Source organism: Bos indicus x Bos taurus, chromosome 7, assembly GCF_003369695.1.
Source record: "Bos indicus x Bos taurus breed Angus x Brahman F1 hybrid chromosome 7, Bos_hybrid_MaternalHap_v2.0, whole genome shotgun sequence".
Classification (NCBI taxonomy): domain Eukaryota; kingdom Metazoa; phylum Chordata; class Mammalia; order Artiodactyla; family Bovidae; genus Bos; species Bos indicus x Bos taurus.
In genome coordinates this window covers 45,083,504-45,097,819 of record NC_040082.1, presented here as the reverse complement: position 1 = coordinate 45,097,819, position 14,316 = coordinate 45,083,504, and the positions used below count along the sequence as shown (strand labels likewise).

General features: G+C 48.2%; 1 protein-coding gene across 1 annotated transcript in view; it reads left to right on the top strand.

The window, feature by feature from the left end:
• GALNT10 (polypeptide N-acetylgalactosaminyltransferase 10) overlaps window positions 1-14,316 on the top strand; it is a 226,130-nt gene that overhangs the window by 200,676 nt on the left and 11,138 nt on the right. The window contains exons 8-9 of the mRNA XM_027545880.1: window positions 7,100-7,207; window positions 12,817-13,038. Of these exons, the coding sequence (XP_027401681.1) occupies window positions 7,100-7,207; window positions 12,817-13,038 (330 nt within the window). The remainder of the gene's footprint in view (window positions 1-7,099; window positions 7,208-12,816; window positions 13,039-14,316) is intronic.

The following is a 14,316-nucleotide window of genomic DNA, read 5'->3' as shown; positions in this document are numbered from 1 at the left end:
ACCCCACATTGGTTGGCAGGGTGGCTCACAGGTACCAACACCTTCACCTCACTTTCAAGGCTCGATATCATTAGGCCCATCCTTGGCTGCCAGTTTCTGTTTCATCTCTTCCAGCAGGGTTTTAGAGCAAGGCTGACCAATGACCAGCCTGTGTGTGAATGAATGAATGTTTGTACTGGATTGCATTGTTCATGGAAAGAAAAGCACACGTGCCCAACAGAGAAACATGAGTGCCCTGCAGCTGACTCCCACAGCATCCAGGGTGTGTGGAAGCGTCAGAGGTGACTGGAACAGGGGGCAGAGGCCTTGACTGCAAGCCTAGGGTAACCAGTTTGTCCTGCAAACAATATGAGTACCAAGAGGGGTCTTTGTGGAAGACTATGACAGGGTCAGGACTAGGCTTGAGGAAGATCAAAGGTGCAGTCTCAGACCTGCCTAGTTCTGGGGGCCCCCACCCTGGATTCCACTCTGGGCTCTGCCACTTACGAGCTGCGGAGCCCTGGGGAAGGTGCTGGAGCTCGCCAGCCTCGCTTTCCTCATGTGTGAGAGGCATGGCAGTACCCCCCTCACTGGGTGGTTGTGAGATGGCTCTGTATCAAACATGAGCCAAAACCTAACAGATCCTGCAACTTAATTCATTTATTAAGAAAAAAAAAAGCTCTAATGTAAGGTGGCCACCCCCCATTTTTTGGCCAAGTTGACTGTAAACACAAGATATCACTGAAACAATCAGATATTCAGTTTATTAATTTAGACCCACATATGCTTAAAATTATATTTTTGATATATAAAATAATATTGGGCTTCCCTCATAGCTCAGTTGGTAAAGAATCCACCTGCAATACAGGAGACCTGGGTTCAATCCTGGGTTGGGAAGATCCCCTGGAGAAGGGAAAGGCTACCCACTCCAGTAAAATAATATATTAACCTAGAAATAAATTTAAATGGATTTTTAAAAACTAAAGTTGGGCTTTTCTCCTCCTCTTTTACCAACTGAACCTGGTAACCATTATAAGCATCTAAAACTCACATGAGTGAGATCCTTTCCTGCTGGTAAGACTTCCTAAAACAGTACCTTGTTGTTCAGAACAACCTAATAGGTCCAAAAGAGTATGAACTTCTGGAAGACATGGATCCATTCCAAAGGACTGTCATTCCTTCTTTCCTGAGGGAAGCTACATGGCATACACGTGGCGTGCCCCACCGGTAGAGCCGGCTGCTGCGCACCCAGGTGACAGCATTGGGTTTGCTCGGAGTCCTGTGCGCCTCAGAATTACCTCATTCCAGGCTCGTCGCAGCCCTAGGAGGGAGGCACCGTAATTCACCCCATATTGCAGATGAGGAAACTGAGGCTTTCAGATTCACAAACTTGCTTAAGAGCCAGAACCGAGCTCATCACTGCTACCCTTTGTTCTTCCTAAGCTCACAGATAATGCGGAATAATTGGTGACAATTATTCTTTTAATTGTGCATTAATGCAGCAGCTCCCAAGCACTAGTGAATAGGGTTTGGACTTCACTGGGGTCCTCAGCCGAGCTGCCAACAGCAAAGCCATGGCTGGCTGATGGCTTCTCCCTTCCATGGCCAGGTAGGATGCCCGTCCATTCCCGACTGGTTTCCAGGCAGCCATTCCCTTGAGCGAGAGGTTTCTTCCCACCCCCGCTTGCTGGCAGATCCCCTCTGCAGGGCAGCCCCTCTGCCACGTGGTCTCCAGGGCCCATTGTGTCTTCCTGATGCTCATCACCACTCGTTTCTTTCCTCCTCAGTTTAGGAGATAAGAGCGAGTAATTGTCTTTTATAGACACTGTAATGAAGCCTGTCATCACACAAAAGAAGTTTGCTAATAAAATAAATCAAAGCAGCAATGAAAATGAATGGGGAGCAAGCTTTTACAATTAGATTTGTACTTGTCTAGTGGTATGGTGCTTCCAGGGAGAAGACTGGTGCAGAGGAAACGGCACCAAGAAACAAGCTGGCAGAGTGTGTTCAGAAATTCCTTTTGGTGGAACTGGGCTCCCTGCACAGGCACAGGAGCAGAGGCGAGGGAGGGCACGGACAGGGAGGGAGGCAAGAAGGCTGACGCAGAAATGGGCTGCAAGATGTCATCTCAGCGGCCCATCTTTGTCCCCATCCAAATACGACAGGGTCCTGGCCAAATGTGAGTGATCTGCAGCGCCTCTCCCCTCTGCCCCCAGCGGGGCTCTTCTCCTGCCACTGTGTTACTTGGGGGAGAGAAGAACCCCTTGGGCAGCCAGGCCCAGTGACTATGCCCCACTCGCCTGGCCCTGTCATTCTCCTGGTCAGTTTCAGGTACTGCCACCAAGTCAGTCAGAAAAACAACATCATCTCTTTGAGCTTCACTTTCTCCATTTGGGAAATCGGGCCATAGGATATTTTTTAAAAAACCGATGGTTTGGGGTGTATCATTTCAAGGCAGTGGTATTTCTCATCCTTTCGCAAAGAGAAGTAAGTAACACTAATCAGGTTTGCTGTGGCCAGGCATCAAGCTGAGTGCTCTTCACGGCTTGTCTCAGGCCGTCTCGGCAGCCTTGCAAGGTGGCAGTGATGCTTATCACCCAGGTCACGTGGCTGCACTGGTGGCACTGGCATTAGAAAAGAGTGTCTGCTCATACCACCCCCTTGCTGTGGTTCTTGTGGGCCTTGGGTGGCTGCTGTCCTCTGCTGTAAAGGGAGGGAGGTGGGGGGCCTGGAGGTACACAGGTAGGTGCCCTGGGCCAGGAGCTGAACCTGGAGTCCATCTCCCCGGCCCAGAGCAAGTCAGGACATAAGTCGATGCCTCTAACTTTTATCATGTCCCTAGATGGAAAGTCCCCTGCAGTCTCGGGATCCTGCCAGATAACCAGTGACCACCACAGCAGGGTGGTGCTGCTGCGTTAAGATGTGTTCTGAGTGGCCAGAGTGTGGTTTGTTTGGGGTTTTTAGGATTTATTTATTTTAATTTTTGGCTGTGGTGGGTCTTCATTGCTGCGTGTGGCCTTGCTCTAATTATGGCAAGCAGGGGCTACTCATTTCTCTTTGCGAAAGGATGAGAAATACAGTTGCCTTGAAACCATACAGTATTTGCCCTTTCACCCAACACTGTCGTGTTTTTTGTCTTCATATATCCTGTGGCCCGATTTCCCAAATGGAGAAAGTGAAGCTCAAAGAGATGATGTCGTTTTTCTGACTTGGTGGCAGAACCTTGGTGGCAGAGCCACGCCATGGAAGTGGCTTCTCTTGCTGCAGAGCACAGGCTGTAGGCATGTGGGCTTCAGTATTTGTAGCACACGGGCTCAGTCGTTTGGGCTCTCGGGCTCTGGCTCAGTAGCTGTAGTGCTCAGTCTTAGTTGTCCTGCAGCACATGGGATCTTCCTGGACCAGGGATCAGACCAGTGTCCCTTGCATTGCAAGGTGGATTCTTAACCACTGGACCACCAGGGAAGCTCCAGAGGGAGTTCTGAGGGGTTGGATGTACCCAGAGCTACTCAGACCGCTCAGGTGCTCCCAGGGAACTCGACAGTTGGCAGCAGCTTTCACTGAACAGGTATGCATCTCTCGGAAGGCAGTTTGCATTCTGACTCAGCTGTCAGTGAGTCAGGTCTAGGGTAGGGAAGCCATCGTCCAAAACCAGGACTCCTCCTGGGCTCCGGATATCCTGGGAATCTGAGGGCATTTTGGCTGCCTCAGACCTCTCAGTAGATCAAGGTCACCCTCAGGAACCTTCAGGCTGATGGCCAGCATGGTCAGGGCCAAAGAATCCCGAGGTCACAGCACAGAGAAGGATCTGGAAATCCATCTGCATAAAGGAAGGCTCCTTGCCAGGCAAAGCCGGAGACACAGCCTCGTTAGCTAATGCAAGTTTAATATGGAGTTGAGAGAGCTGGATGCCAGCCTAGTCAACTGCCCAGAAGACATTCAAAATAGAACAGGGGAAGGCATGCCCCACCTGCTCCGTGCTGCTCCGCCTCCCACAAGGCAGGGGCGGCCCAGCGACCCGGCCAGTATCCGCCAGACAAAAGCATCACTTCCACATCAGTCACTCTGTATAAAGGAAGAGTTATTGTTATAGGATGCTGGCGCCTGATCAATATCTCCTGCTTTGAAAATAAACTTCTTGGCTTGGCCTTGACATTAATCTACCATCAGGAGCCCATTATCTCGAGACCAATGTTCTGTTCTATTGACTTGCTCGATTTTTTTTTTCTCCCCCAAGATCAGAATATAATTGCATTTCTCCAAGCAGCATTTCCACTAATTGCAGCCCCATATGTGCCTATCCCCTCATGGGATATGACTACTTCCTTCCCAGGGAGGCTTTCCCTGACAGGTGGGGTAATGCAGCATATCCCATCTGTCTGTCTGATGAGTCCGTCCAGTTACCTTGCTTTGGCTTCTGTAGAGTGCACATCACCGTCTGAAAGTCCCTGTATTGGGTATCTGCTGCCACAGGAAAAAATAATCTCAAAGCAGCAGTAGACAGTTATTATCTCAAAGTCTTGGAGGGTCAGGGATTTGGGAGTAGCTAAGTGAGATGGTTCTGCCTGGGTCTGTCACGCAGTTGTGTCAGCCAGGGCTGCGGCCATCTGAAGGCTTGCCTGGGGCTGGAGGATCCACTTCTAAGCTGGCTTATTCACGTGGTGGGCAAGTCAGGACTCTTAGCAGGAGACCTCAGCCCCTTACAACCTATGCCTCTCCACGGGGCTGTTTGAGGGTCCTCACAATGTGGCTGCTGGCTGCCCCAAAGCAAGTGATCCCAGGGAGCAAGGTGGAAGCCACAGTGTCCTTCATGGCCATCGTTTCTGTAGCATCTTGTTGGTTACACAGGTCAGTCTGCATTCGGCTCTTTTGGGAGGGAACTGCCTAAGGGCGCAAATGCTGGGACACAGGGGTCACTAGGGGGCATCTCCAAGGCTGGCCACCACACTCCGCCTCCGTGAGAGCAGGGGCCTTGGCCAGCTTACTCACTGCTGTACGTGCCCAGCACAGTGTTTAACATGTAGCAGGGACTCCACAAATATTAGCCAAATGTATGAATCCATCATTGCAGTATCTCACACCGCTCTGACTAGGTGCCAGGTCTTGTGGTAAGCTCCTCACCCAAAAGACCTCATCCCCTGAGCCTACCTCATTTCATCCTTTACAGATGAGGAAACTGAGCCTCAGAGAAGTTAGGTGCCATCATCCAAGTCACAAAGCTGGATAGTGATTAAGTCAGGATTTGAACCCAGGACCACCAGAAGGGGGTCTGTTTAGGCTGGGCCTCTAAGAGGGTTGACTATACTTGTTAAGAATTCTCATATTTTGCCATCAGACCAGATTCCTACTCAGGGGATCTCTGTGATGCCAGTTATGAAGGGAGACTCAGGAGCAGCACCAGCTCCCACACTGCAGGCAGCAGTGCCCAGCTGCACAGCTTAGCAAGCCAGTCTGCAGGGGAGTCAGGACAGGGAGAAAGGTGACTGCTCAGGATGACCCAGCAAGAGGTTTACAGGCCTAAAAGGTAACTCCAGCAGCCAATCCCAAAGTCAGCAAATACACAGCCTAGTCCCTACCAGCACAAAGTGCAAAGTGATTATCACAGTCCTTCCCATAGAGCCCTCCATGCCCCCTTATAATTCTGACACTTATCCAGAGCTCAGACTCTGGAGTCAGCTCAGTTCAGTTCTGTTCAGTCATTCAGTCATGTCCGACTCTTTGCGACCCCATGGACTGCAGCATGCCAGTCCTCCCTGTCCATCACCAACTCCTGGAGTTTCAGTTCAGTTCAGTTCAGTCGCTCAGTCGTGTCTGACTCTTTGCAACCCCATGGACTGCAGCATTCCAGTCCTCCCTGTCCATCACCAACTCCTGGAGTTTCAGTTCAGTCACTCAGTCATGTCCAACTCTTTGAGACCCCATGAATCGCAGCACACCAGGCCTCCCTATCCATCACCAACTCCCGGAGTTCACTCAGACTCACGTCCATCGAGTCAGTGATGCCATCCAGCCATCTCATCCTCTGTCGTCCCCTTCTCCTCCTGCTCCCAATCCCTCCCAGCATCAGAGTCTTTTCCAAGGAGTCAACTCTTTGCATGAGGTGGCCCAAGTACTGGAGTTTCAGCTTCAGCATCATTCCTTCCAAAGAAATCCCAGGGCTGATCTCCTTCAGAATGGACTGGTTGGATCTCCTTGCAGTCCAAGGGACTCTCAAGAGTCTTCTCCAACACCACAGTTCAAAAGCACCAATTCTTCAGCGCTCAGCCTTCTTCACAGTCCAACTCTCACATCCATACATGACCACAGGAAGAACCATAGCCTTGACTAGATGGACCTTTGTTGGCAAAGTAATGTCTCTGCTTTTGAATATGCTATCTAGGTTGGTCATAACTTTCCTTCCAAGGAGTAAGCATCTTTTAATTTCACGGCGGAGTTTACTTAAACTCATGTCCATTGAGTCAGTGATACCATCCAGCCATCTCATCCTCTGTCGTCCTCTTCTTCTGCCTTCAGTCTTTCCCAACATCAGGGTCTTTTCCAGTGAGTCAGTTCTTCACATCAGGTGGCCCAAGTATTGGAGTTTCAGCTTCAGCATCAGTCCTTCCAATGAATACTCAGGATTTCCTTTAGGATGGACTGGTTGGATCTCCTTGCAGTCCAAGGGACTCTCAAGAGCCTTCTCCAACACCACGGTTCAAAAGCATCAATTCTTCGGCTTTCAGCTTTCTTCAGAGTCAGCTCAAATTGGGTTTAAATTTCTGGCTCTACCATATACTAACCCTGTGACCTCAGAGAGGTTTCTTAGCTTCTCTGAGTCTCAGTTTCTTAATTGGTAAAATGGAGCTCCATTACTACCTAATGTTACGTGTTTTCTGATGAGGCTTTAATGAAGCTGTGCATGTGAAGCTCACAGCAGAGTGTTTGGCCTGGAGTCAGCACTCGATGCCCTGAGCTGTTTTTGCTCTTGTCATCACTGTGTTTTCCTACATCCCTGGTTTTGTGAATGGGGGCTTTAGTACACAATCCAAGCTGATGCTTTCTAGGGATGCACGAAGGAATGCTGGCCTTTGAGGAGGCTGTGAACTGGGGGCAGAAATATCACCTCTCACTTCTCATCCCGCAGGTGTGGATGTGTGGAGGTCGCATGGAGGACATTCCCTGCTCCAGGGTGGGCCATATCTACAGGAAGTACGTGCCCTACAAGGTGCCTGCTGGAGTCAGCCTGGCCCGGGTAAGCTGGTAGCTTCCCTAGGGGGTGAGAGGTTGGCCTGTGACCACCAGCAGATCAGAGGCGCCCCATGCCCTAGGCCTAGTGGTCCCCAGTGCTTGCTACATGTGCGGATGTGCGCCGTCCCCACCCTCCAGGGAATTTCCTCACGGTCCAGCGGTTGAGACGCCAAGCTTTCACTGCTAAGGGCATAGCTTCAAGCCCTGGTTGGGTAACTAAAATCTCACAAGCTGCACAGCACAGCCAAAATAAATAAATAAGTGAAAAAAATTTAAAAACTTACTTAAAGCCCTGCTTAATCACTTATTAGCTCTGTAACCTTGAGAGGCTTGCTCTTAGGCTCTATTTACTCCTCTGCTTCAAGGAAACTCATTTTTTCCAACTCTTAGCATGGCCAGAAGAATTAAGGAGATAATTCAGTTTCCCAAAGTGTGACCAGGGAGGTGATTTTAGGTGGTAGACATAGGAACATTTTTATTTCCATGTGTTTAAATTATTGTGGATTAGTGTAGGAAATTCATGATTTCACAGACATTGTGACTTAGGATAAAGCTAAAGTTGGTGCCAAGTTAGACTAGGGGTGATTTAAAGAAACATGTTAGATAAAATTTAATATAGGTAGAGTGGCCTGTTTGAGAAAGGCAGATGGTACTTAGAGGTTCTCAGGTGGTGCTAGTGATAAAGAACCCACCTGCCAATGCGGAAGACATAAGAGACATGGGTTCAATCCCCGGGTTGGGGAGATCCCCTGGAGGAGGGCATGGCAACCCATTCCAGTATTCTTGCCTGGCGAATCCCCATGGACAGAGGAGCCTGGTGGGCCACAGTTCATAGGGTCACAAAGAGTCAGACACAACTGAAGCAACTGAGCACGCACATGCATGAGATGGTATTTAAAAGGTCTGGGCACAGTGGTGGTTAATAAATGTTAGTGTCCTCTCCTCATCCCCTCAATTTTCATGCCAAAAATTCTATGTTAAACTGTTTTATTGCCTTAAAATGGTTTATATCAATCATCACTCTAATTAGTGGCCATTATCTACAAATGGAAATAGCCAGAAATTTTTATTTGTTTTGTATTATTAATATTTCACTAAGCCATAATAATAAATTTTAAAATATTAAGAGTCTTGAAAAAATCAAGATGACTGCAAAAGAACAATGAAAGTTGAGGCGGGGGAGCGGATCTCAGAGGGTAAAGAGCGCCAGGAGGTTTGGGGGATCTGGAAGGGTCACAGTATATCTTTGCCTCTTGGAGACCCCCACCCTAATCCTGAAGATCCCTCCTAACAGAGCCCCACCTTGCCAGCCTGTTTGGCTTCAGTCCACACAGCCTTCTGCCCAGGCCACTGCCTCTCCCTCGTCACCTGACAATCAGCGATGTGCAGAATTGCAGCCCAGGTCAAAAAAGCCCTTGTTCTGCAACTTACAATGAAGACCAAGACGGTCAGAGGGGCAGTAGTCTTCCCGGATGCTGGGCGGGGCTACTATAAGGACCAATGTCGACGGAAAAGAGAGCCAGCAGTGCCCTCTAGTGGTCGAAGTTTCCAACGACAACCACACCAGCGATCCCTGCTTGGGACAGCCTGGTCCCATGCAGGTGTGAGTTCTAGTTCTGCAGGAGAGGCAGAAATCATGTTTCCTCTGAAATACTGTTGGCAATTCCAGAATAAGGTGCCAGGCAGAAAGACCCCAGAGTCTCTCAGTAAGCCCAAGACTGCGACCCTTCCAGCTCCTGGGGACTGTGGGACCATTGAGACACCTCAGACTCCCGAGAAGGACCACTCCCAAACTATCCTTTCCCCGACAAGAGCTGTCATGACAATATGACTCACCTGGGAAAGACACACCATCACTCCCTGTGTTATTGACCCATGGATGAACAAAAACTTCCTGTGAGCCAGGCCTTGTTCAAAGTTGGCATCTTACATATTTACCTCGCTTAGTTCTCACTTGTTTTTAATCCTCATTTTAGAGATGAGGACAGTGAGATGTAAAGACACAAAGTAACTCGAGCCAGAATTCAAACCCACTTAGGTCTGACTGGTGCCTGACACAGAGTGATTATCATTTAAATAGTGACTGCTATTGTTATTACCCGGAGAAGGCAATGGCACCCCACTCCAGTACTCTTGCCTGGAAAATCCCATGGATGGAGGAGCCTGGTAGGCTGCAGTCCATGGGGTCGCTAAGACTTGGACACAACTGAGCGACTTCCCTTTCACTTTTCACTTTCATGCATTGGAGTAGGAAATGGCAACCCACTCCAGTGTTCTTGCCTGGAGAATCCCAGGGACAGGGGAGCCTGGTGGGCTTCCCGTCTATGGGGTCGCACAGAGTCGGACACGACTGAAGCGACTTAGCAGTAGCATTGTTATTACCAGTATGTGTTGGCATCAGTATTAACAAGGCTGGGAAGTTGATTTCAATGTCATATCTGAATTCTGTGTTTTAACAATCTGCGTGGTGCTGATGTAGGCTGGCAGGACCAAAGGTGCCTCAGTCAAGGTCTCCTAACTTTGTATCACAGTATCTAACTATTTTTGCTTAGTTCCAGATCATAATTTACATGTTTTCTCAGTGTTTTATCAACCAGGTCCTTCTAGAGCATTATCTCCTAGAACATCATATTGATAGATTTGAGAAGAGATATTGTGAAAGCCCCAAGACAGCCAGAAAAAGAGGAAAACCAAAATCTTACTAAAGGTGTACAGACTCGGAAGGACAAAGAGTCAGGCAGCAGTAGAGCAGCAATTCAGGGAGAATGAAGTGGCCACCAGCTTGCCTACCTCAAGAACCAGTAACCAGTCAGTTTGTTCACTAAATTTGCTAAGATCCTTCTCACCTGTGCCTCTGGCCAAGGAGTCTTTGGGAAGGCAGTAACAGAAACCCATTCAAGCCCAATGAAGCAAAAGTTTACTTTTGTTTAGAGACTTATTCCAAGATTCTGGGCAAAGCTCTGTGATCCAAGCATAAGAAAAGCAAGTGGAGCCTCAGATAGGACTGGAACCCAGAACTAGAAAGGTGTTGTTCAGTCACTAACTCGTGTCTGACTCTGCAACCCCATGGACTGTAGCCTGCCAGGCTCCTCTGTCTATGGGATTTCCCAGGCAAGAATATTGGAGTGGGTTGCCATTGCCTTCTCCAAGAGATTTTCCCGACAAGGGATCAAAGGAAGGTGCTCAATCCCTAGGCTGGGAAGATCCCCTGGAGAAGGGAACAGCTACCCACTCCAGTATTCTGGCCTGGAGAATTCCATGGACTACCCTCCATGGGGTCACAAAGAGTCGGACACGACTGAGCAACTTTCACTTTAGCCCACTAAAATCTCAGAGTCTTTTTCATGACTCTAGCAAGGGGAGAAGTAATAGACATAAATGTAAAGGTCCTTACTTTAGTCCAGTAACTGTACCAAAGCTCAAGATCTGGGAGAAATGACTTACTAAAGCCGTCTGGAAAATATAATACTCATTAAAATAGTAATTTAAATATCAGTTAAAATTAGAATATTATTTTATTTGATCCTTTAAAAAGAACACTGGTGAATTTCAGCACCTTTCCTTGGTCAGTTTAGCCATCCTTACCTGTGGTTGGAGAGGAAACCATGATCGTCCCTCATCATCTCTGTGGCTTCAGATAACCAGTGAGCCAGAGGACCTGGGTGGAAGACCAGGAAAAGGAGAGTGTTCACATGTGCTGGCCCCTTTAGGCCTTCAGCTTCCTCTCAACATGGTTGCTTTTTATTGTTGTTATTTTGGGGTTTTTTTTAGCGGAAGGTGGGGGGACTGCACTGCATGGCTTGTGGGATCTTAGTTCCCCAACCAAGGATTGAACATGGGCCCTCAGGAGTGAGAGTGTGGAGTCCTAACCACCAAACTGCCAGGGAACTCCCAGGGCAGTTTTAAATTAAACCCAGCCCCTGCCGTGCAAGGGCCTGGCAGGGATAATAGTGTTTCTGGATTGCTGACCCACTGTCAACCTCTTCAGCACTCAAAAAAAAAATGAGGCAGCAGCAAGAACTTTTGTAGTTTCCTACTCCCAGACTCAGAGCCAGCAAAAGTGAGGAGTTTCAGCTTCAATACCAGGGCTTCCCTTCTCCTTACTCAGCAGTCAGCAAAGTATTTTTGTGTGACCTATGAGGTAAGAATAGTTTTTACATTTTTAAATAGCTTAGGGGGAAAAAATCAAAATAATAATAATATTTTGTGACACGTGAAAAATCAAATTTTAGAGTCCATAAAGTTTGATCGGAACACAACCACACCCATTCATTTATGCAGTGTCTAGGGCTGCTTTATAGCAACATCAGAGCTGAGACCACATGGTCTGCAATGCCTAAAATGTTTACTGTCTGGCCCTTTACAGAAAATATTTGCCAACTGCAGCCTTACCTTCTGCTTCTAGGGCAGTCACTTACACTGAAGTGTGTGTGACTGATGTGCTAACTCACTTTTATTCTTCAGGAGGAAATCTGGATTACAGAAGGGGAAAAATGATATGATAAACCCTAGAGAATAAAATGGGAGGGGAGCGGTATCCTGGCAACAGCCTGGGGTTGGAGGAAGATGTTTAAGAGCAGGGAAGTTCCCCTGAACTCTGATGTTTTGCTCTTCCAAGCTAAGTAAGAGGTTGTCAGCAGGTGGAATCTACACTGCGGGGGTAGTGAGAGATTTTCATCACAGTTACACAGAAGAATTCACTTTTCCTTTCTCTTCCAGTCTACTTATAAACAGGATATTTCCTCACCTCTTGCTGCTTTGACTTGCGAGTAATATGGTTGTCATTCTTTTTATTATCTTTGTGCCTCGTAATAACGTGGCAGCAACCTTAACACCTCAAAGGATTGTTAAAAATGCTAGCTGCTGAGGGAATTTTACCTCCTGGTTGCAAGTTGTAATTCGTTTTTACCAACCAACTTGGGCAGAACTCTTAGTTGAATGTGACAAAAACCCAACTCAAATTGGGTTAAGCAGAAAGCCAAGTTACTGACCCATGTAAATGGAAAGCTCTGTCCTAGTTGTGGCTTCAGACAAGGCTGGATTCTGGAACTAAAAGAATAATGTGTTCCTGGCTCTAACCCTCAGCTCTGCCTCATTCTGGGATGACCTAACCTTGGACGGGGTTTTCAAATGGCCCAACACCTCTCCCTGGCATCTTACCCATCGGATCTTACCCAGCAATTCTTCCAGGACTAACGCCTCTTGATTCTGATTGGCTAGACCGAGGTCACATGCTCATTCCTGACCAATCCCTATGTCCCCACTATCTATAGTCCCATTGGCCAGGCTGGGTCACATGGCTTTCCTTCGGTCATCTAAAATAAAAGGCAGGGGTGGGTCCCCAAATTCAGTGGGAGGCAATCTCCAGGAAGGAAGGGGCACAAGATGGTCAAGAAAACCAGCAGCTGTGTATTTACTCAACCGTAAGCTATAGAGCCCTTAAAATGTTGATTTAAAAAATGGAAATACTGAAGGTTTAAAAACAGTCCGGCTACAGTCCTTAATAGAACATAAAATAAGAAAGGTTGACCTCAACCTCACAGACCCTCTGCACCCCCTGCCCTCCTTGACCCTACGGAGAGCCTGACCCTTGCACCTGCCGGTCTCCTTCAGAACCTGAAGCGAGTGGCGGAGGTGTGGATGGACGAGTACGCAGAGCACATCTACCAGCGCCGTCCAGAGTACCGCCACCTCTCCGCTGGGGACGTGACTGCCCAGAAAAAGCTCCGTAGCTCCCTGAACTGCAAGAGTTTCAAGTGGTTTATGACCAAGATCGCCTGGGATCTGCCCCAATTCTACCCACCCGTGGAGCCCCCGGCCGCAGCCTGGGGTGAGGTGAGTGTGAAGGCTAGGGCCCGCCACATAAATAGGTCTCAAGTCAAAATGCACGTGCAGGGTCCACAATTTAGAGAAAAAGTGGTGGTAACACAACACTGTAAATCAACTACATTTCAATAAAAATTAATAATAATTAAAAAAAAGCTTAGCATCATCTAGAAAGTGCCAGTAGAGGTATAACATATAAAACTTTCTCCTTTCCTTCGCTGGTCTCTCTTAGCCTTGGGGTGGTGGTTTTTGTTTGTTCACTATTTAATGTTACAAGTAGAAAAAAATTAAAACTTTAAATTATTAGCATGAATTTTACTATTCATCTTTATGTTCTGCTGTGCCAGTTTTAAAGGCAAAGAGAACATTCAATTTGTGCACAACTGGTGAAATTTCACAATCCATGTTTCAGACCTCACCCATGCATATGTATTTCTTACCAGAGCTGTAGAAACACAGCACAGAACTAACTCAGCTGTATTTATTTCACTTCTTGATAATGTACACATCCTATCAACATCTTACTGATGAGTGAGAAAGAGCTGAAGGAAAAGGAACTCTAGGTTGCCCCCTCCTTCCCCTTGTTTCTGTGCTATTTGCTGCTGAAGTAGTTGGGTCATCCAGGGAATTAACGCAAGAAAGAAAGGACATAGACTTCCCTGGGGGTCCAGTGGTTAAGAATCTGCCTGCCAGTGGTGGGGACTCGGTTTTGATCCCTGGTCTGGGAAGGTTCCACAATTGCAGGGCAACTAAGACCCCGTGACCCAACTACTGCAGCCCAGGCGCCCTAGAGCCTGTGCTCGGCAACAAGAGAAGCCGGCACAGCGAGAGGCCTGCACACCGCAGCGAAGACCCAGTGCAGCCGGAACGAAAGGACACGATAGGGTTTCCCAGTCCCTCCTGTGTCTCGGACACATTCCTTTGTGAAGCTGAAGCCGGTTCTGGTTGGAAAGGAGGGTGTAGCCTCTGGGACAGGCCAGCACCCCCGCTTAGTCACAGCTGTGACACCCTCAGCCCCTACTCGCTTTGAGTGTTGCTGAGTTCCCATGCCTGTGGGGGATCCAGGGACTCTGCTGCAGGGACTCAGAGGTGCTGTGTGTGAGCTCAGCAGAGAGGAACAGCAGGTGCTCATGGAGTCCGTGTCACGTCTGCCCATGTGCATGCTCTGTTATCCCATGAGGTTTCACTTACAGGTCCAAAGGTAAAATAGTAGGACTTTAAGACAGTGACAGCAGAGCTTTAAACCAAACATGGACTCTGAGTAAGGAGCCCTGTGCCGCTGCCCTT